Consider the following 21205-nt stretch of genomic DNA (forward strand, 5'->3'; position numbering starts at 1 on the left):
CTTAGTAACAGCTGGATCTAAATATGCCAGGAAGCTTGCCATGATCATTGGCAAGCCCTAGCGAGACTTTTGTAGTACGCTCACATTCTCGGAATGGCGCTCTGTTACACATGGGGCTGTTCTGCTGATTGGAATGGTACCTTGTTGATATCATAGTAATAAATCCTTGACAGCTCTTTTGCCAAATACGAAGATATGTGTAGCTGAAGGAATGCAAGAAACTACTAATGGAAACGACGAATTGGTCGTATGTTCTTCAATGGTGGGCTGAAGGAGCTGACATCTCCAAGTGGTCGGTGGTGTAGTGCCCCTGAATTGCATCGCCCGGACCGTGCTGAAAACCGTGAGATGCTGAGTAGCCGTGTAATCGATGTAATTGGACGAGTCATATACATACATATCGAGTACCGATGCAGTATACCGATGTCCTAGAATATGAATGATCCCTGGTTCATCCCATGCACGCAGGATATATATGTATGCACTGCGAGGATAGGAGTTGTAAGAAAGGAAAGATTTAGGGGCATCCGGAACTGCATGGTTTGCGTGGGCTGGTGTATATTATAAAATAAATCCGGTTGTGGTCCCTTATTAGCATTGTTATTAATATTGGCTGCTTGGATGAAATGTAGGTAGCGTATGCATTGATCATCGTTGTTCAAGCACCGTAGATACCTGGGTAGCTATCTTCTAGAGGGTAGCAATCTTCTAGAGTTGGGTAGTTATTTGAAATAATTGATGAGATGGCATCATTAAACGGCAACTCATGCCGAATGTTGAAATGCTCTGAAGATTCCATCATGCTTTGGTATTGGAACACGAATCTGGAACTTGAAGATCATGATGCAATAACTGTAATCACCAAGTACCTATTACCTAGGTTAGTAACTATAGATCTTGGTGTAAATATGGAATGCTAGCGTACATAAGAAGGATCAATTGAATTGAAATCGCCGTTTTTCGAGGTTGCCGGGGCCAAGTTGCCTAGGCTCTAATCTGATCTGATCTGAGATCTAAAGGCGGACTGGCGCGGGTATACGTATGTACAGGTAGTAACAGCGTATGGTGCGGTAAGTAATAATTGATTTATGAGTGCCGTATGTGAGTAATAACACAAACGTGGTCCCTCCTGGTTCCTTCCATGTGTTCCGCCGAACTAGTGGACTGAACTTGGACCACTTGGACCACTTGGACTGCCTTGTGCAGCCTACGGTTTCTCTACCTATGTACATAGTGGATATAGGTTAGGTACCTAAACCCATATGTACAAACTGGAAGGTTACCTAAGGTACTGGATAAGGTACCTCTTCACCCCTCCTGCCTCTCTCAAAGACACCTAGTGCCTCTTTAGGCATTTAATGTACCTAGCGCAGTTAGTGCTGCTAGCTTCAGAGAGGCAGAGAGGCTAGGTCTCGAGTGGAGTTTTAACTCGGCGATAGTTCCGCTCAAATGAAAGCATACCCAACCTATGGATCTCTTTTTACATACATAGGTAGATAGGTATGTATTAGCAGCTCCCTGCCTCGATGCCTATGTGGGATATTCGACTATGGAAACATACATGTATTAAGCCAAATCTGAAAAAGGTGTCTTTTCTTCTACGGTACTGAATGCTCCTTTTATTCGAAAGACATATCTGGCATCATGCATGACCTCGTTTTGTTTTATTTGGCTATCCCCAGTGTAACTCTCATCCTCTCCGCTTATACCTAAACTCTTCTAGAAGTCCAGAACTAATGCAGAATGGCAAATCTCATGTAGCAATACGACTGATCGTCACGTTAGGCTCATTTCCTCGTCGTTGATGACTGGCTAGTAGCTACACATTAACTAGTCTGTATGTATTGACTATCGACAAACTTTCTCTAATGCTTCAGATCCACGACCCGAAGTTCCGAGTGGAAGTTATGCCATTGAACATATAATTTTCCAAGGCTAGGATCCCCCCTAGATATTCATGCAGTATCTACCTATGTAGGTACCTACCTACATACCTATGTACCTACCTAGCTAGTCGAACTACAGAGTATGTAGGCCAAGACATGGTAATTGAAGGATCCTGGATCTAGCAATACCCCTAAAGCGGACCTAGGGCACAACATGGTCCTCTTTTTCTAGAGGAATCGTCCAACTATGTCTGCCTGTCTGCTATGCATTGCTAGGTTCATACATGTAACTGCATCCATCTGGGGGGGAAAGACATGCCGTCGTCCCCATCATATCCTGCAATCATTCATCTCTTACAGTTCTTCTATTATTACACGAACAGAAGATTGAAAGCTGCAGAATGCACATCTTCACGTCAGCATCTTAGCAGCTCTCTATTGGTGAGTTACATTTAGGTACATTGTACATTGTATTACATTGTACATTATTTCTTGGCAGAGTACCTAACACAGGGCTCACTTTAGGTAATCCCAAAGTCGTTCCGTTGAAACTCCCGATCGTTCCTTGTCTGATTAGTGCTTGTGGTGAGGCACTGTAGGTACATGAATAGGTACCTAAGATAAGTACCTAATCTACGTAGTAGGTAAGTACCTATCTAGGTACCTATACAGGTATATCTCCCCTTCCCCGAAGCAAGCACCTCACGGACCATGCTTCTAGGGTGATCCACCGCCGGGTCTGGGCTGAACCATGTAAGATATGTACATATGTACATTAGTCCCTGCTCATAAGTCCCTGCTCCCGAGGTTGCCAAAGGACCATACGGGGGGGCCACACCTACCTTCCATTTGCAACTGCGTACATACAACCCGAGCCACCCACAGGCTGTCACATACGTACATTTTACCTGTAAGTAAGAGGTATGTATCTACATGGCGACCTTCGTACAATACATACATCACCTGCTCGCACATTGCGAACTTGACATGAATATCTTACTTCTCTTTTGAGATCCACATATCCCGTATCCTGTATCCTGTATCCTGTATCCTGTACCGTCGGCTGTCTAACGATGGGAGCATAGAATAGCTCTTTTCGATCTTTTGCCGACCCCAATAACCCCCTTCCAGTCTTGGCCAGAAGCACCAACTTAAACTAATCTCCCGTGTTGTTCTTTTTTTTCCCCCACCATCGACAAAAATAACGGCGGCGAGGAGCAGCTAGCTAAACCTTCAATCTGCAAGGCTGACTCCCGCGACAATTTGGTCGAAAGGACCCCATGTCAGATAATCGGGAGCTAGCAGCAATACCTCGCCCAGAAACAAAAGCCAGAAACGACAACACTCAGGAGGCCCCTTAAACCGTGCACGATTATGAAATAGAAGCAATGCGGTTCGTGGTTCCGTACTTTCTAGAAATCCGGCCCAGTCCCCGTTCCAGTTCCAGTTCCAAGTTCCCCGCCGTAGTTTCGCTGTCCCTCTTTGTCAAATTGTCTCGACTGTCTCTAATTTCCAGTTTTATAGTCTTGCTAACTAGTGCATCCTTTTTCCCCTACTTAGACCAGATGGACGTTGCGACTGAGAGTGCGCCGCGAAACATACCTGTCAACAAGGCTGGCGAGAGCATGGGCGCACGTACGGTTCCAATTATTACCACTCCTACGCCGATGCCAACCATAAAGATGTCGGCTCCTTCGCCGTCGGGCGAGCCCATGGATATCACCACGCCGACTAATTCATCAGCCCCGCAGAGTGCTAGGAAGAGCTCCGACGGAGATGGTAGCGATTCTAATGATCGCCAAAGCACCGCGCTATCAGGAGAGCAGAGCTCGAGTTTTGCTTCGACTACAATGCCTGCGCCCGCGGCCGCGGCTGTTCACCAGCCGAAGATAGTACAGACTGCGTTTATCCATAAACTTTACAAGTGTGTATAGTTTCTATCACTGGTGATCGCATGGCCACTAACCGTTTCGCAGTATGTTGGAAGATCCTAACATACAACACTTAATTAGCTGGTCTAGCTCCGCTGAGAGCTTCGTAATGTCGCCTTCACATGATTTTTCTAAAGTTCTTGCGTATGTCTCCAGTCCCGTGCGGCCAGCCAATGAGACTAATTTGAGTAACAGCCAATATTTCAAGCACACAAACATATCCTCTTTCGTCCGACAACTAAATATGTACGGCTTTCATAAAGGTATGCACAGGAATATGAGCCCTTGTCGCCGGAAAATCTTAGACGACTAATGAGATGAGCATTTCAGTAAGCGACGTATTTCACACTGGATCCCCAGAAACTGCGCTGTGGGAATTTAAACATGGCAATGGGAACTTTAAGAAGGGCGACCTAGTTGGACTGCGCGAGATCAAGCGGCGAGCATCTCGTCACACACTGATCCACCGGGACCACCGAGAGTACAATAGCCAGAAGCCAACCCCGTCGCAGCCTGGTACTCCAGCAGAACCCATGCCACCAATTCATGACGGCTCAGATCCGAGGCTTGCGAGCATTGAGCACTCCTTGTACGAAGTCACGACTAGACTGCAACGCAGCGAGGAGAACACTCATTACATGAACGTGAAGCAGCAAGCAATGTCGGACGCGATGAATCGCTTGTTGCAGCTAAATCAAGAATTATCTAGAACAGTTCTGAGCCTCGTTCCACCAGAGAATCCCGTCCACAGAGATGGTAAGTTTCATTTTGTACAGACAAGAAAGGCATTTAATGGTCTAATACGGTCGTAGTTCTTGCGTTACAAGGGGAAATTCAACGCCAGACCGAATTCGTCCGATCCATCGACGAACCACATGAGCCAACCTTCCCGAGTAGCCGCCAGCTCTTTGCAAACCTCGAAAACCCCCCTGTATCTCCTCGGCAGTTAGCTCAGGACGATCAAAGAAGAATAGGGGGATACCCTCAATCTCGAACAAACTTTTACCGACCCCCAGTATCTTCTAATCTCGCAATTAGCTCCTCCAATGTTGCGATAGGCTCACGTCGATCACATGGGTCGATTAGCGGGAGCACAACCCAGTCGTCGCCTTCTCCCCTCCGATCTCAAGCACCGCCACCTCCTCCTGGGCCTCATCCGCTTGCTACCGTTGAGCCCCCACCGAGCAGCTTGTCCAGGCGGCACACCTCAGCCGATATCCGAGCTGCTGGGTGGCAAGTCAACCCGCCTCCGTACATCTCTTCTGGCCCGCCTTCGTCTCACTGGCCGTCTTCCCCTAATCGAGGCGCCCATGACGAGCAACGTATCCGCGACCCACCGCCACATTACTCACTATCACGACCTGCTACTCCACCAGCTCCTTTCTCAAACGGTAGTATTGGAAATGGATTAGAAAGTCTCAATAACTGGTCCTGGAATTCGGCCAACCGAGAAAACAAGAACCTCTCAGTCAAAGACATGTCTGCTCCCCCAACCAGGAGGGGAAGCATGGCACACATTCTTAACCCAACCGATACAGTAGAACGAGACGACGAGGACGATCCTCGAGGAGACGAGGATCGGAAGCGAAAACGGATGTAATAATTGGCATTATAGGTCCTTGAATATCCCATATCTCACGTCATGGAAAGCGTTGTCGCACATTATACCACACACGGCGGGATTTTGTTTTTGTATAGAGCGATTGATGCGGAATACGCGAATCTCTTAAAGGATTCGGAACGACACGCTACGGCCATGTTATATGACATCGACTATGCACCTTACGAATTTTCTTTCACTTTTCATAAATTCTCCTTTCTGTCACTGCATTGCTATATTCATTTCTTGGATATTCAAGTTTCCCGCTGAAATACCAAAAAAGCGTTGGCTACATTTGAGAATTACTCGGAACGGTTTGGTGATGGTTTGGTGATGGTATGGCGATGGGTAAGAAAACACTTACACTATTCCATTCACATAGCAGATGTTGAAATTTGGAGGCTGGGGGGTCGAATGTCTGTCTGAACCAACTTGCCCATTGGGTTTTGTACAACACGGAACATGGGCTTGCTTCTTGCTTGGGGAGGGGTGGCTGTCGTAATCGGTTGGATAGGAGTCGAGTAGGAACAATCTTGTCCCAATTGCTTCACGCGCAACTACGCTCGCGGAGTCACTAATCATGTACTCTTAAGAAAGTAGTTAATGGAGGAGTAAAGGCTTCTTTGCATGCAGTAACCGGCCAGGGAGCCGCAGTAGTTCCCTTACCTAGCAGTTTGATTGTTGATGATATGATCTATCACATTTCGAAGACTCCTTAGTAAATCTAATTCGAAGCTAAATGGTTGGCTTAGAAGTCCCAATTGCAGACTCTGTCATTTTAAGGGACAGCCACAGGGACGATCCAATCTTATTACCCTACTCCCCCACCAGTTCCAGTTCCAGTTCCGGCTCTAGTTCCATCCCTTGCCTTGTTTTTCTTTTTCCTCTTCCGCTTTTTCTTCGGGTTTTCTTCCGATGGGGGTTGATTGGGCTCAATTTTGGGTGCTGCTCCTGCGGGCTCGACAACCGGGTTTTCCGTTCCGTCCCTGGGACCGTTGGTGCGGCTAGCCTGCGCTTTGATACCGTCTGTATCAGCCCCTTGCCTCTTAGGCTCTGAGGATGTACCCGACTCGACATGGTCACTACCATCCTGCATCTCCTCCGCCCGTAATCTCTTCCCGTTCCTCTTAGCTCGTCCGAGTCCGCTCCGCCCCGCCTCCTCGTCGCTGCTGTCCTCCTTGCGCACCCATTTCTGCTGGCCGTTGGCATCGGCGCTGTTCCTCCCTCGCTTTCCCAACAGTCGCCCACGCAGTCTGGCTGTATCCCGATCTGTTCCGCCGGTGTTCTCGTTTCCGGTCGCGGGACTGCGAGTTAGCCCTATACCCGCGTTTGGATCGAGACCGCGCTCTTCAGCGAACTCTGCTTCTTCGGCGGCTCGTCTGGCTGCCGCATCGCGAAACTGGGCTCGGGGGTTGGAGGAACTGGAGCTGCCGCCGAGCGCAGAGAAGGAACCGCTGCCGGAGGATGAGGAGGCGTTGTTGAGATCGGAGCGCGAGGGGAGGAATAAGCGGGCGGCTTTCATGCGCGCTTCGAGCTGCGTCTGAATACGGTTCATGGTGACGGTGAAGTCGGGCGCTGGGTTGCCGGTGGGCGCGACCTTTGAGGTCGAAGTAGAGGTTGGCGCCATGGTGGAATGGCAATGAGGTACTCGGTTTATAATTTCTACGAGGGAGTATGAGGTATGTTAGCTAGCGAGCTATACTATCGCCAGATCATGATGGTCATATTGTGCTGCGCTGCTGCTGTCCGGTTTGGCAGCGGGCTGTCGCATCGGTATTCAGATGGTAAGGAAAGAAAAAGGTAAGGATGAATTGAAGATACGATAAGATAAGCGACACAGTGTTAGACAGTAAATTATGCGTAGCTTTCACTATGTACGCCTAGCACATGGCAAAGTTACATGAAGGACATGGGCCTTACGTAACGCATTAAAAATGCGACGGAAGATACTTGATCCAGTCCCCGTGGCACATGCTCGCTGAAGTCATGCAGGAGCATCAGCTGCAAGTCGCACCTAAGCTTCACCGGGCAGAGTGGGTCCTACCAGATGAATTGACCGGATTTTCCCGTTTTCTGTCGGAAAAGAGCTCTCCCTAACGGCCGGGGCCAGTTGTTCTTGTTTGACGATAGCATCGCAACATCAGTTGAAAAATAACCATCTCCTTTCATCCGTTATAACCGAGCAGCCAGTGGCGCTTCGTTCTCCCTGGGCTATCTTAAAATCAATTGACGCTCAGACCTAGCTCCCGTCGTTATAATGTACGGTTTCGCTCGCAGCCGAGCTGCAGCTTCTGCCCTGCGGGCTTCTAAGGTGAGATGATTTGGACGACTTGATTCGAGCTGTCTATCCAGACATGTATTGCCTTTTTAGTGAATCGTGCTAATCTATTTCTGTCTGATGTAGACTGCCTTCTCCCCCGCTACCAGATTCAACGGCATCGCCCAACAACAGCGAAGAAATCTGAGCATTCACGAATATCTCTCAGCCGACCTATTGCGACAGGTAGAAATTAGCGCTCAACTATTACATTCAAATATATCCTAACACGTTATTCTAGTATGGCGTCAGCGTCCCGAAAGGTCGCAATGCGAAGTCTGCCGCCGAGGCCGAGAAGGTAGCGAAGGAGATCGGTGGTGAGGATATGGTTATCAAGGCCCAGGTCTTGGCTGGTGGCCGTGGAAAGGGTAGCTTCGACAACGGCCTGAAGGGAGGTGTCCGTGTCATCTACTCTCCCACAGAGGCCAAGATGTTCGCCGAGCAGATGATCGGCCACAAACTCATTACCAAGCAGACTGGTGCGGCTGGCCGCCTCTGCAACTCGGTTTATATCTGCGAGCGCAAGTTCGCTCGCCGAGAGTTCTACCTGGCCATTCTCATGGACCGGTCTTCGCAGGGTCCCGTCATCGTCTCCTCTTCTCAGGGTGGTATGGATATCGAGGGCGTCGCCAAGGAGAATCCCGAAGCTATCAACACTAATTACATCGACATCAAGGTTGGTGTAACCGACGAGATTGCGCGGGATATTGCGACCAAGCTTGGCTTCAGCGAGCAGTGCATCGAGGATGCTAAGGACACCATCCAAAAGCTATACAAGATCTTCCTCGAGAAGGATGCCACCCAGATCGAGATCAACCCCCTGTCCGAGACCTCTGACCACCAGGTTATGTGCATGGACGCTAAATTCGGATTCGACGACAACGCCGACTACCGACAAAAGGATATCTTCTCGTGGCGCGATACCACTCAAGAAGACCCCGAGGAAGTTCGCGCCGCCGAGTCTGGCCTGAACTTCATCAAGCTCGACGGTGACATTGGCTGCCTCGTCAACGGTGCCGGTTTGGCCATGGCTACCATGGACATCATCAAGCTGAACGGTGGCCAGCCCGCCAACTTCCTTGACGTCGGTGGTGGTGCTACCCCTGCCGCTATCAAGGAGGCTTTTGAGCTCATTACTAGCGACGCTAAGGTTACTGCCGTCTTCGTCAACATCTTCGGCGGTATCGTGCGATGCGACGCCATCGCCCACGGTCTCATCAACACCGTCAAGACCTTGAACCTTAAGGTCCCTATCATTGCTCGACTACAAGGCACCAACGTGGAGCAAGCCCACCAACTAATCAACGACTCTGGAATGAAGATCTTCTCCATCGACGACCTCCAAAGCGCCGCGGAGAAGTCTGTACAACTGTCCAAGGTTGTGAAGTTGGGTATGTTTTTTTTTTTTTTTTTTACTAGACTAATATTCCAGAGTGAGATGGATAATGCTAACACTCACCTAGCTCGGGACATTGATGTCGGCGTCGAATTCAGCTTGGGTATCTAAGGACGATAGACACTAGTCCGATAGACTGTACTAACTTTTTCAGGGTTGGACCTCCGGGGTGCGTGAGAATAACGGGAGAGGTGTTGTGAAATAGAGCTAGGGCGGGTTTGTCACTATTGCATGCATTTTGATATTTTCCCTCGCCCTCTTGATTCTCAATGGAATTGCTTTTCCTAATCTAGACCCTGACGTCTTGCCCCCTTTTCGAATTCGTGACGGCTAAACTTTCAACTTTGCGAAACCGCTATGCTAATTCGATCTGTCTAGCTTAGGTGTCTAAGCCTTGAGCTATACACGTGTAATAACCAGTAATGACGCGCTGATATGAAGATAGAACTGGGCTACTCCAGATGCCCTTGGATTCCTCTAATAACCTAGAAGCCTATCCTACTCCTATGCGTTCCCTTTTTTTTATCGTTTTCTTTTCTTTTCCAACGCTCTCATTTCATCCCAAGACCCAAACTCCCACTCCTCTCAGTTCACTCACTCCTCTTACTTCACTCCCCTCAACTCACTCATCTAGCCAGTACATCGCGGCTGGGTAACAGACCACACCCTGTACTCCGGGATCCCGCGTAGATAAACCTCTCTCCGTCCTCGCTCCTCCATCACCGCGAGAATCTTCAACCAGCCAACCCACACCACGAGCACAAGCCCCAGCAGCATCAGCAGCAGATACCACAGCTGGCGCAGGGTGTTCGGCCACGGGCTCTTCCGGTACGCGGTCAGCGCCAGCCAATACTTCCTCTCGGCGACGAACATGACGCGGGCGTAGTCCTGCTTCACCTGCTCGCTGGTGCGCGCGCCCCAGGCGCTCCAGGCGCGCACCCGCGCCGCGCAGCGGCCCAGCGCGGCGCCGACCCGCAGGACCGCGCGCCCGAGAACTGGCATCTGCGGCTCGGGGAACGGGCGGCGGGGCGCGGGCGCGGGCTGGCCCGGAGACCGCGCTAGCTGCGCCATGCGCTCCTCGAAGGCGGCGTCGGCTCGGCGCCGCGCGAGCTCCTCGGGCGGGACCCCGAAGATAAAGGGCCGCGGGGCCACGGCGTGTCCGCGCGAGAAGGCGCCGAAGGGCCGGTGCATGGTGTTGTCCGGGCTGAGCATGTACCACGGGATGGGCTGGCCGTAGGCGCCGGGGACGGTGTAGACGTGGGATGAGGACATGGTTGCTGGTTGGTTGGTTGGTTGGTTGGGGCTGGGGGGGCTTGGTTAGTAATTGCGCTGGGGGATGGTATCTTGATGATATTGGGGGGGGGGGGGGGGCTTTACTTACATTGTGGTGTAGGTGGTTAGTCTTGGGAATCTAAGGTGTGGGGTGTTGCTATTGCAGTCGATGTTCTTCTGGGCAGGTGTATGTCTTGCAGACCAGATTGAAGGTCGACAGTTAGGGTTGCGATATGAAGTTGAAGCTGCGCCTCTCAAGAATACCTAGGAATGCGAATGGGAATTCGTAAGAGAAGTTGGGAGAGAATTGTGTGGGTGGTTGGTGGTTGGGTGTAAGGTGCCACCTGGTTTGGGTGTAATTGCAGCTGTAGAAGTCGTGGGTTTATATGGAAAAGTTTTCTCTCAATTTGTAGAGAAAGAAGAGGGAGAATAATTTGTGTGATGCGTCGACTCTCTCTAGAAGTGGTAGAGTTAAGGGAAATCACCAAATTAGGATGGCTAGATGACTGGTTGGTTGGTTGGCTTTGAGTACCTGAGGTTAAGATGTGCAAATTTGGAAGACTGAAGGGTAGTGATAAAGTTAGGGTACTAAGGCATCAGTTGTAAAAATTAATTGTAGAATCAGTTGTTGATGCACAGACAGCAAGTTGATTAATTTCTTGATCCTTCTGTTCAATTACAATCATTAGGGCCTCACTTCCTATTTTCCCTAGAATCACTCCTAAAAATGGTCCATGCACAATTTGATGCTGTACCATTATCGCAGAATCAGCCTCCTTGTTTCTACACTGCTGCCTACCTAGGTACTTTGTTATATGTTGCTTATGATAATCAAAGGTAGGTGGGTTGAACAACACCACATTTGTCTTGGTTGTCATTATCCTACCCTCCAACTCAACATTTCTAAAGTCATTATTTGTGTCTCACTATAGATCCTACACATGAGACAGCTATGGATATTTCAAAGTCTACATCAATGATATGGTATCATTGCGAATCAGATTTTCCAGGAAACTTCCAGCCCAGATCTGTTTCGGGAATCTCAAAATTCTTGTTGTAAGCCCCTTGGAATTAGACAGAGTATGATCCTCCATTTTTTAGTAGACAAGACATGAGAAGATGTTTACTTCGATTAGGTAGTCATTAGCAATATTTTAACTTTACGAAAGTCGTAGACATTTATTTTAAATATATATAAGGGAGTGATCTAAATACCATCCCGTCTAAATTGTACTTCCTCGCTACGTAGAAGAAACCTCGCGCAGAATCATTTCTAGTGCTAAAGTAAATTGCATCCCATCATATCGGAATTTGTTTGATTCGCTAAAAGGCAAATCACTCCAATTGATCAATTAATTGGTGGAAGCGTCTGATAAATTTGTACGCTACCTATGGCGGCAGCCAACAATATATGCGATTAGAGTCTTACCCCGTACCTTAACTACCATCGCCCACTATGAAAAAAAAAATTGAAAAAAATAAAAAATAAAAAAGGGTGATAAATCCTAAGGTCATAATTAACAGTGAAAAGAGGCTATATTATCTCCATCTGGTAATAAATAATCTATCTTCAACTTTTTTCCTCCTTGCTGAGTCATGAATGTTAGTCACCCGGACTATGAAGTTCTATAAATCACGTGCATCCTTAGTAATGTTGAGTAAGAGGCACAGGATAAGGTTTCCGAATTAAGTCCGCAGAATCGCCGACTTCCATTGTAAATCAACTTTTTCCTTCTTTCCTTATTTTTCTCTTGCCCTACACCTCTTGTGCTTGACCGCAATCAAGTTTTCTGTAGACGAAGCACCCCAATATTAGCCTCGCGGTCAATCTGGTACAAATTGGACAAGTGGTGATCTTAGATGCAGATAGGTAACATCGACTATGAATAAGGCGTCCAATGCAATACGTTGGACATCGCCGCACCGGAACCTACGTATATCATACGTGGGGGCCGCTCAGGAACAATTCGTGTAACCCACGGCACTCATCGCACTCATCGCACTCATCGTGTCCAACGAATTAGGACCTTGAAGGTGGTAACATACAACGTCTTCGAGGCACAAGACTCCATTTAAAAACCGGTGAAGAAAGCTATTCATATCTAACCCCCTAAATACATACGTGTAAACGAGAGGCGGTGACTCGTCACCTTGTCACATACCTTGGACAATCCCTTGCGAGTTTGCCCGCATGTCTTAATTTATAAGCTGGGAGCAATCGTGCGTAGCCGCATACCTACCGGGTCAAAGCATCAGCGGCGCCTTTGCCGTGCAGCCGTGTCGGCCATATGCGCATGTTAAGCAGACTGATTCAGACTAAAAATACCTTGGCATTCCGGAGTGGCGACACGCGGGATGATTCGGGGATGCCATGTAACGACACGGAGCCTCATGGTGCAGCAGATACATTAGGTACCTACCTATATAGCGAGTTTTATTTTCCGCCTGCTTCTGCTAGTGTCCTCTGGACAAGGCCGAATGCAAGGAGTGCTTGGCTCTTAAGTACTTAAACAGCTTCAGATCTCTAGACAATCGTAGCTGTGTTTTACCCTTTGTTCTCAACTAAGCTCCCAGCTCGATACACATACCATCTCTACATATTACGAAGGCATTGCGAACGGAAACACATAGAAGGCTATCTACCTACTTCAAGCACATCACACTACAATGAAGACCGAATTCCAAAACTGGTGGCGGAGCCAGACGGCCCATCCATCTCGTCTCCAGCCCATAGTACCTATCTGCCCATGCGCAGCTTGCTTCAACGGCACGGGACACGGTCAAGAAGTCTTTAGGGATCCTATAGATCCCGGCGAGGTTCTACCACCGAGAAGTAATACGAACGCTGCCGTTGTCGAGAAGTCGAAGGAGGAAGGGTCTAAATCGAAACCCGTGAAGAAACCGTGGTATAAGCAGGCAAACAGTCTAGCCCATAAGTCAAGCATGGCAAGTGTAGCTTCAGACTTAGTTCCCTTATGCTCGGCACCAACAACTTCAACTCGGCGAGTTAGTTCGGAAACCAAGGCTTAAAATTCGATTTTGAGTTGATCAGCAAGGATGCTGAATAATTGCGAAGACGGAAGAATCCCGAGCACCCTTGCAACAACAAGGCCTCATAAGGGGACGAAGGAATGAAGAATACCCGCGTATAAGCTTTTCGGCGCAAGGGAGTTTATTTTGTTAGCGTTCAGCTGTGGCTGCGGCAACTAGGTGAAAAATCTAGCCGCTGGTTAGCTTGGCTTTAAGGCTTCTGTTAGGTATTAGTGTGTGGCGTTATCATGGGAGAAAAGGGAAAGGTGTGGGTAACCAGGTAGATTAGGCCCCTGGACTAGTTGCCGAGTTTTGTGCGGGCTTACCCGTTCTGTCGGGGCTCTTCTTAGGGTGCTTAGTGGCTTATCGATACCCTAAAAGATGGATTTGTTAGGTTAGGTACCTATGTAGGTTATAGGGCGGACGGGGTCACTAGATGCGCTTGTCGATCCTATTGTACATCATCGGCATGCGGCATGCGACTTGGCAGATTCACTTATTCGCTCATCGCGTTTGTACGGGGAGTTCCGAGGACGACGATACCCCAAATTAGAGCTGAATTTACACCACTCTACATAGATATTTTCTTTGTTTGATATAGACGAAGCTTTACTGTGCGTCTCCGGCCCTTACTTCGATTGATTGCTTGATTGCTTGGAAGTGCTACGCCAATCAAGAAAAGTGACGTCATTCATATAAACTATCTATCAGACGATCAGCAGCTTCATCTTCGTCTCTAAGATCTCACTTGGAGGTGATATTGCATGAAGGTCCTAACAAGCTTGAAGTGCATACCAACTAATCTGCGCAAATCTCTTGCCACTAGAAACGCAACCACCATGGCCTCCAAGGTCGATCCAGCGATCCTAGAAGCGTTGGGTCTAGACGCGCAAGTCACCAAGATCACCTCACATGGCGGCTCAGGGTTCGCTTCGACTTTCAAACTAAGCTCAACGGTAGAAGGGAAGGAGAAGAACTACTTCGTTAAGACCGGAACAGGAGCCGATTCTGAACTCATGTTTAAAGGTTAGGGTGGGATGTCTCTATGCCATGATATGATACCTAGATAATACGCACTTGATGAGAAGCTGATACAACACAGGAGAACACGTCTCTCTCAACGCCATCCGCTCCGTCGTCCCCAACCTCTGCCCCCAATCCCACGCCAACGGCGTCTGCCAAGAGAACCCCAACCGGTTCTTCCTCGTGACAGATTTCCTCGAGCTAGGGTCATCGCGCCCGAACGGGTCGGGAGACTCCCTCGCCAAGAAACTGGCAAAGCTGCACACGACGCCCGCGCCGATCCCAGACGGCTTCGACAAGCCCGTGTTCGGGTTCCCGGTCACGACGTGCTGCGGGTCCTCGCCGCAGGATAACTCGTGGAAGAGCTCCTGGGCGGACTTCTACGCTAATAACCGGTTGCGCGCGATCCTGAAGCAGGGCGTCGAGGCGAATGGCGAGGATCTGGAGCTGGGGAAGGCGGTGGAGAGGACGGCTGGTGCGGTGGTGCCGAGGCTGATTGGGGATGGCCATGTTAAGGGTGTTTATCCGGTTGTTGTGCATGGGGATTTGTGGAGTGGGAATCACGGGCGAGGGAGGATTGCGGGCGAGGGGGGTGTCGAGGAGGTTTTGTTCGATCCGTCGGCTGTGTATGGGCACTCGGAGTACGAGTTGGGTATTATGCGTATGTTTGGAGGGTTTGGGACGAGTTTCTGGAAGGAGTATGAGGGGTTGGTGCCGAAGGCTGAACCGAAGGAGGAGTGGGAGGATAGGGTGCTGTTGTATGAGTTGTAAGTTGTGCTTTTTTCCATATTGATGTCCTATTGTTCGGATTTTGCGAGGCTAACAACTATGCAGATATCATCATCTGAACCACTGGGCGTTGTTTGGTGGTGGGTACAGGAGTGGAGCGATGTCGATTATGAAGAAGCTCAACACGAAATACGGGTGAAGGTTGGATATATTTTCATCTGTTAGATCGCTGTATTGTTATATTTATCGTCACCCCTATCTATATCTATAGTTGGGAGTTGACTCGATGTTAGAATAGTCCACCTACTAATTTTCCAATGGGATGGATAGCATGTATATTAGAATAGATTATGATCGTGTGAATTATTTAAATTTAACTAACTACCTAAAACCATTCTTTTTTTTTTAAAAAAAAAAAAAGAAAGAAAAGAAAAAGAAAAAGAAAAAATGCAGCAAGCTATACGGCATAGTGACATCAGACTACTTAAAATCATATACTTGTACACCTCGGCGGAACTTCATAGCATTCGGAGAAAAAGAAAGACTCGGGGAGCCGGCTGACTCATCCCGGGCGCCTCCGAATTTTGAATTTACTTTAAGCAGTCTTCCGTCGGCTAACGGCGCAATTGCACCATTGCACCATTGCACCATTTCAACCTTTGCTTGCAAACCGAGAGCTAACCCTCCTACCCTCTTCTCAATCCACTCCATGACACGTTCAAAAATACAAGTACAGTTTACCGCGAGGCTATCCAGGAGAGAGGGTCGGCATGGAGGACAGAAAGGCCTTCGTAGTCGGCATCAGCGGGGCCTCGTCTAGCGGGAAGACGACGCTTGCGCGGCTGCTGCGCGATGTGTTTCCGAATACGTTTGTCCTGCACGAGGATGATTTTTATAGACCCGAGGCTGAGTATTTTGAAATTCCATTGTTCCCCCCTATCTAAACGGGTTTATGAAAAAGCTCAATGCTGACCAGTTGGTATCTAGACTGCCTTACAAAGAGGGCCTCTTGGACTGGGACTGCGCCGAGGCGATTAACATCCCGGATATGAAGCGCGCGTTGGAGCATATCCACGCCCATGGCACTTTTCCTGTAAGTTTTGATTGGGGAGGGACTGGGTATACCGGTGCTCGGTTCTATTCTTTACAAGGATGACTTCAAGTCTCATATATCCGCACAAGTCACGCATAACCACCTAACTTCCCCAAGCCACTTTCTCACCACCCCAGACCAAAACCAACCACATACTAACCCACCGTCCGTCCCGTCCCAGCCCTTCGTCGACTCCAAAGAAGACCAAAACACCATCGGCGCCTGCCCCGTCTCCGCCGCCGCCATATCCGCCGCCAAATCCAAAGTATCCTCCTGGCTGCAGCCGGGCCAGCCCGGCCACTCCATCCTGCACGCCGCCAACCTGCGCATCTGCCTGCTAGACGGCTTCCTGCTGTACTCGCCCCAGCTAGAACGCGGCCGCATCCCCGCCCTCCTCGACGTCAAGCTCTTCCTGCTCGTCAGCCGAGCGCGCGCGACCCAGCGCCGCGAGCGGCGCGACGGGTACGTCACCCTCGAAGGGTTCTGGGCCGATCCCCCGGGGTACGTGGAGAAGGTCGTGTGGCCGAACTATGCGGCGGCGCATAGGGGGTTGTTTGTAGACGGGGATGTGGAGGGGAGGCTGGATGGCGGGGTGTTGCGGGAGAAGGGGATTTTGGCGCAGGACGGTGCTGGGTTGGATGTTGATATGGAGGTTACGTTTAATTGGGCGGTGGATACTTTGATGAGGGAGTTGGAGGGGGTGTTGGGGAAGGGGGAGGAGAAGAAGTGATGGATGGGTAGATGAATAGAAATAAGGTGAGATATGATCAATGCTGATATCTAAGTTGGCTTCAGAGCAAAGAACGCTTACTATCAGATCAAGACGTATCACTTGACGATAAATTAAGATATGATGAAAATATATTTCGATTTTTTATTTCTATCCCATATTCTTTCCTTCATGGTCTCATCCTCAGGAGAAGCGGTCTACCAGCATCATCATAACTCCTTTAGGGGCATTAGTCAATATCATACAACCAAGATATTCCAGCCTAGCAGCGCAATTTCCCTACTATTTCAACATTCTTGAGATGCGACTTAAACAACTAGATTCCAGATCACCGCCACGTATCGCTCTGGGACGACGAGGTCGCGCAGGTCTTGGGGACGGTGTAAGAACGGTTCGGATCGGCTTCCCATGATACGGAGCCGTCGGTGTTGACTACGATGTACTTGTACTGGATGGCCTGTCCGGCGGGGAGGGTGACAGTTCCCTTCCAGAGGGGGTTGCTGGAGGTATACTGCGAAGCGCTGAGAGCAACCGCCTGGCTGGTGTCCCAGTTGCCGAGGGCGGCGACGTTGCCTACTATCTTGACAGTCTGGCCGTAGGTCGTAGTCTTGAGCTCGTTGAATGTGACCGCGACGGCGGTAGCGACAGTGCAGCTAGTAGTGGTGGGGGTGACTGTGGGACGGGTGATGGTGGTAGTCGGCACGGTGGTGGTGATGGGAGTTTGGTTGGCTGGGAAAGACGAAACCGTAGCCGTAGAGTATGATCCGCCCTGAGACGTCGCCTTGCAGACACCGGGAACCGAAGTAGCAGTGGAACCTGCGCCTGCCCAGCTAGGGGGGACTACACCAGCTCGTCGTGCAGCGGCGGTCAAAAAGGAGGCGTACGACCAAGTAAGGTCCTTAGCAGATAGCGGTGTGCCACTGTCGCGGTTGTATTGCTCGGCAAGAGCACCGTCGGATCCCGTGTATTGGGAGACAACGTTGAAGAAGCCATCGGCATAGAGGAATACGGCATTGTAGATCGCGGTGTAGGTATCTGTGCCGGACTTGTACGTGCCAGCTGAAACACCAGAGACGAGGTCCTGGAAGAACGGCAGCGAAGTGGAGGTGACCGTGATAGATCCAGTAGTCTGCCACACGTAGAGGGCATCATAGAGCTGTTCTGCGGCTGCGAGCGTAAGAAGATACCATCTAGCATAGTCGTTAGCCGTGGGTGAACTTAGAAAACTAGCCTAGAGAGATACTTACGGGTTACCGTTGTAATAGACATCTTCGGGGTATCGTCCTACAGCAACAGCTGACCCGCTGGGGATTCCTGAGTTAAGGCCGTAAATGCTACGGAATGAGTCTACAACGACCTTGTGGCTGGAAAGAGCCTTGTCACTGCAGGGTTGGAAAGTCGCGGCGTCGCAGCCTAGAGCGGCGTCGAAGTTGTGAATCGAAGCGAGGATTACGTTGCCGTCCTTAGCAGATCGACCGTTGTTGACGTTGATATTGGCCAAAGCATAACCGCTCGAAGATGACCAGAAGGTCTGCAAGAAGCAGAGGACGTGAGGCGCAATAGCATCGTAAGAGTCATGATTTATACCAAGGGTTTTTGCTAAGGCGCTTCCTTCGACTAGAGATCGGTGCTGGGCAGCAACTGTAAAGAAAGAACTTCCGTTAACTTCCTCCCAGAGATCGAAGCCGGTCTGGTTCCAGTACTGGGCGACGTAGGTGAGATCGTTGCGGATTATGGGCCAAATGTTGTTAGTAACCGTTGAATTATACCCGTTTGCAATAAGCCAGTTGGAATAGCTAATCAGAGCAATGGCCCTCAGAGCGGGACCATCGCGTTGCGGACGGCCCCAGCCATCAGTGAAAGCGGTGAGGTCGACATGGTACTTGGCTTCTCCCAAACCCGTTCCATCGGATAGAGAACCTGACGGGTTGGATACAGTTTGTAGCTTGGCTTGGGCGATGATATAGTTCTGTATCTGGGTTTGCAGGCTCGCATCGTAGCTGTTAGTGAATCTCTCGACTATAGCCTTGAAGACAAGAGCGGCATCTCTAGTCCAGGTGTAGAAATCTAAATAATTAGCATATTGTGAAAGTTCGAGAGAGAAGTTTACATACAATCAGGGTCGGACTTAGACGGGGAGGCTATAACGACGCCTGAGCTGGCACCTTGGGCGCTGGCCCCAGCCGATCCGATGTTACCAAGAAGCTTTTGTAAGGCAATAGGCTCCTCGGTGGCTATGAAGCTGTCCACCGCCCTCTTAACGATGACGCCCTCTCGTCGTGCCCGAGAAGAACCGGGAAAGCCGAGGATGGTTTGGAAGGCAAAAGTGCCCAAGAGGAATAGAGAAGTGAGGCCCTGCATGATGGGTTCGATTAACGAGGTGCTGTTGCTTGCGAGAAGCCCTTGACTTGAGCTCTGTAAGACGTCCATCTTTTACTGCTTTTATATACGAAGCTTTTCAGCAGCATCGTGAAGAGGCCCCTTGCCTCTTTCGGATACCTGATCGGATACTACTCTAGAACGGCTGTAGGACCGAATCTCTGGGTCCCCCCGGTGATACTTCTCGGTCAATAGGACCGTAACCAGGTAAATTGGCCTGGCGGTGTTTAATGGGGTCAATGCGACGGCGCGAAAGCAAACTCCGCCTCGAAATTAGACGACGTGAATACAAAATAAGCTCAGTTCTAGAATTTGGTGGTAAGCAACAGCCAACCAAGATTCAACCTGGGGCAACCTGGGGCAACCTGGGGCAACCTGGGGGATCTAGAATCGGGCCGCTCTAGGGGGGGGATGTCTCCAGGAATCGTCAGTACCGTGCATACGGGATCGGCGGCTTCGACGAATTCGGTAATAGACCCCTAGATGCCTAGATAGTCTAAAGCGTTAACAGGGACGGACTATGAGGCTAGAATAGAAGTAAATATATAAAAAAAAATACACCAGCGCCAATGCTAACCCCATACATTTAAATGTCTTTCATGCGGGGACAATGCTCCCCGCATTATTAGAAGTTGGAGTAGAATGAGTAGAATGCGAAGAATAAAGGGGAAGGAGTTGCAAGGAGTTGCAAGGGAGTCCACAATCCATTGCTCTCGGAGGTCCTCCGGTGGATGCTAAGGCTTTTTTTAAGATACGTGTGCGATGCCGACTTGAGCCAGTGTAGCTGCTGACCGTTTTTTGCGGTACGGACACTTAGACACTTCACAACAGAAGACTAATAAAAATGTCCAATTGGATGAGGTTATTAAAAAGCAATATTAACTTCAATAATTTATTTGATCTGCATGGATTGTTTACCTAATAAACCTATAGGTACCTAACCAAACACATCAGAGTATTTCAGTACCTATTTAGTAAGGTACATCCATATTACCATAATTAAACCAATAAGATGTAAGTAGGTACCTAAACAGCCTTGCTCAATATCACATGCGTGACCATACCCCTAAACCTAGGTAGGTACATGGACAGGTCAGGTACGCGTTGTACTTTTCTATATCGACCCGTGATATACCTCGTCACACCACCTATTCCTATCTAGCTCGTAACCCAAGCGTGACCACGGGACATGCCGTTCTACATAGATGCAGGCATTATGACTTCCCTCGGCTTGTCAGTTAGAATCGTCATATGTATAAGACCCTGATGGTGGCTGAAAACTTGGAAACAAGCTAAGAGCCCTATTTATGCACATCTAATATCCGCTTAACCAACTTGCCAACTAAACTTGTTACTATATCGACTTATTACAGGACCATCGGTTCAGCTTTAGCTCGTCCTAGTAGGTAATCACAGCATCGACTCTGGCCTATAGACTAGTCTGCCCGCGATGAGGCCGAACAAGAATACTCCAACCTCCCATCATCACGGACGATATACCTTCTAAATACCATAGCGCATCGTCGCAGCTTCGCTAGAGCAAAAGAGCGCATAGAATCGCATTACACGTCCGAGGTAGAGCCGATTATGTTATTGGCATTTGATTCTACGAAACTTAGCACGCGACATGAATACTAATAATATCGACATTTCCAGACCAAGGCGATTCGTCCGCTAGCACTTGAAAGGGCAGAGTTAAACGAATAGCCAAGGTTTAGATCGACAATGGTATGTAAGATATCTTATGGTTTTCCTCAACCTCATAGATCAATGATCTCGGAAAAAAGGGGTGGAATATAACTCTTGGAGCAAGACCAGT

At 49.2% G+C, this 21205-nt stretch overlaps 8 protein-coding genes across 8 annotated transcripts; 5 read left to right on the plus strand and 3 right to left on the minus strand.

Moving 5' to 3' along the window:
- The first annotated feature begins 3256 nt into the window (after positions 1-3256).
- Positions 3257-6046, plus strand: F4813DRAFT_366315 (HSF-type DNA-binding-domain-containing protein). The gene is made up of 5 exons (XM_049244015.1): positions 3257-3810; positions 3863-3961; positions 4013-4080; positions 4148-4573; positions 4630-6046. The coding sequence occupies exons 1-5, from the start codon at positions 3275-3277 to the stop codon at positions 5415-5417; spliced, it is 1917 nt and encodes a 638-aa protein (XP_049097747.1). The 5' UTR covers positions 3257-3274; the 3' UTR covers positions 5418-6046.
- Positions 6047-6063: 17 nt separating this feature from the next.
- Positions 6064-7389, minus strand: F4813DRAFT_153842 (uncharacterized protein). Its single transcript, XM_049238988.1, has one exon. The coding sequence runs from the start codon at positions 7042-7044 to the stop codon at positions 6229-6231; it is 816 nt and encodes a 271-aa protein (XP_049097748.1). The 5' UTR covers positions 7045-7389; the 3' UTR covers positions 6064-6228.
- Positions 7390-7424: 35 nt separating this feature from the next.
- On the plus strand, positions 7425-9424 carry F4813DRAFT_366319 (ATP-grasp domain-containing protein). The gene is made up of 4 exons (XM_049244016.1): positions 7425-7728; positions 7822-7920; positions 7976-9125; positions 9198-9424. Exons 1-4 carry the CDS (start codon positions 7675-7677, stop codon positions 9239-9241), a joined length of 1347 nt encoding a protein of 448 aa, XP_049097749.1. The 5' UTR covers positions 7425-7674; the 3' UTR covers positions 9242-9424.
- A 336-nt stretch (positions 9425-9760) lies between these two features.
- F4813DRAFT_391360 (uncharacterized protein) lies at positions 9761-10402 on the minus strand (the record flags this gene model as incomplete). The annotated part of the gene is made up of 1 exon (XM_049247153.1): positions 9761-10402. The coding sequence occupies one exon, from the start codon at positions 10400-10402 to the stop codon at positions 9761-9763; it is 642 nt and encodes a 213-aa protein (XP_049097750.1).
- Positions 10403-13069: 2667 nt separating this feature from the next.
- On the plus strand, positions 13070-13432 carry F4813DRAFT_391361 (uncharacterized protein; the record flags this gene model as incomplete). The annotated part of the gene is made up of 1 exon (XM_049247154.1): positions 13070-13432. One exon carries the CDS (start codon positions 13070-13072, stop codon positions 13430-13432), a length of 363 nt encoding a protein of 120 aa, XP_049097751.1.
- Positions 13433-14271: 839 nt separating this feature from the next.
- Positions 14272-15383, plus strand: F4813DRAFT_391362 (fructosamine-3-kinase; the record flags this gene model as incomplete). Its single annotated transcript, XM_049247155.1, has 3 exons — positions 14272-14458; positions 14535-15222; positions 15290-15383. 3 exons carry the CDS (start codon positions 14272-14274, stop codon positions 15381-15383), a joined length of 969 nt encoding a protein of 322 aa, XP_049097752.1.
- Positions 15384-15759: 376 nt separating this feature from the next.
- On the plus strand, positions 15760-17143 carry F4813DRAFT_366335 (P-loop containing nucleoside triphosphate hydrolase protein). Its single transcript, XM_049244017.1, has 4 exons — positions 15760-16094; positions 16172-16277; positions 16459-17033; positions 17101-17143. The coding sequence occupies exons 1-3, from the start codon at positions 15955-15957 to the stop codon at positions 17005-17007; spliced, it is 795 nt and encodes a 264-aa protein (XP_049097753.1). The 5' UTR covers positions 15760-15954; the 3' UTR covers positions 17008-17033; positions 17101-17143.
- Positions 17144-17335: 192 nt separating this feature from the next.
- Positions 17336-19368, minus strand: F4813DRAFT_381869 (carbohydrate-binding module family 20 protein; the record flags this gene model as incomplete). Its single annotated transcript, XM_049245726.1, has 3 exons — positions 17336-18197; positions 18255-19074; positions 19122-19368. The coding sequence occupies 3 exons, from the start codon at positions 19366-19368 to the stop codon at positions 17336-17338; spliced, it is 1929 nt and encodes a 642-aa protein (XP_049097754.1).
- Between the last annotated feature and the right edge of the window lie 1837 nt (positions 19369-21205).

This window comes from Daldinia decipiens (genome assembly GCF_022478715.1).
Source record: "Daldinia decipiens strain CBS 113046 unplaced genomic scaffold F4813scaffold_27, whole genome shotgun sequence".
NCBI lineage: Eukaryota > Fungi > Ascomycota > Sordariomycetes > Xylariales > Hypoxylaceae > Daldinia > Daldinia decipiens.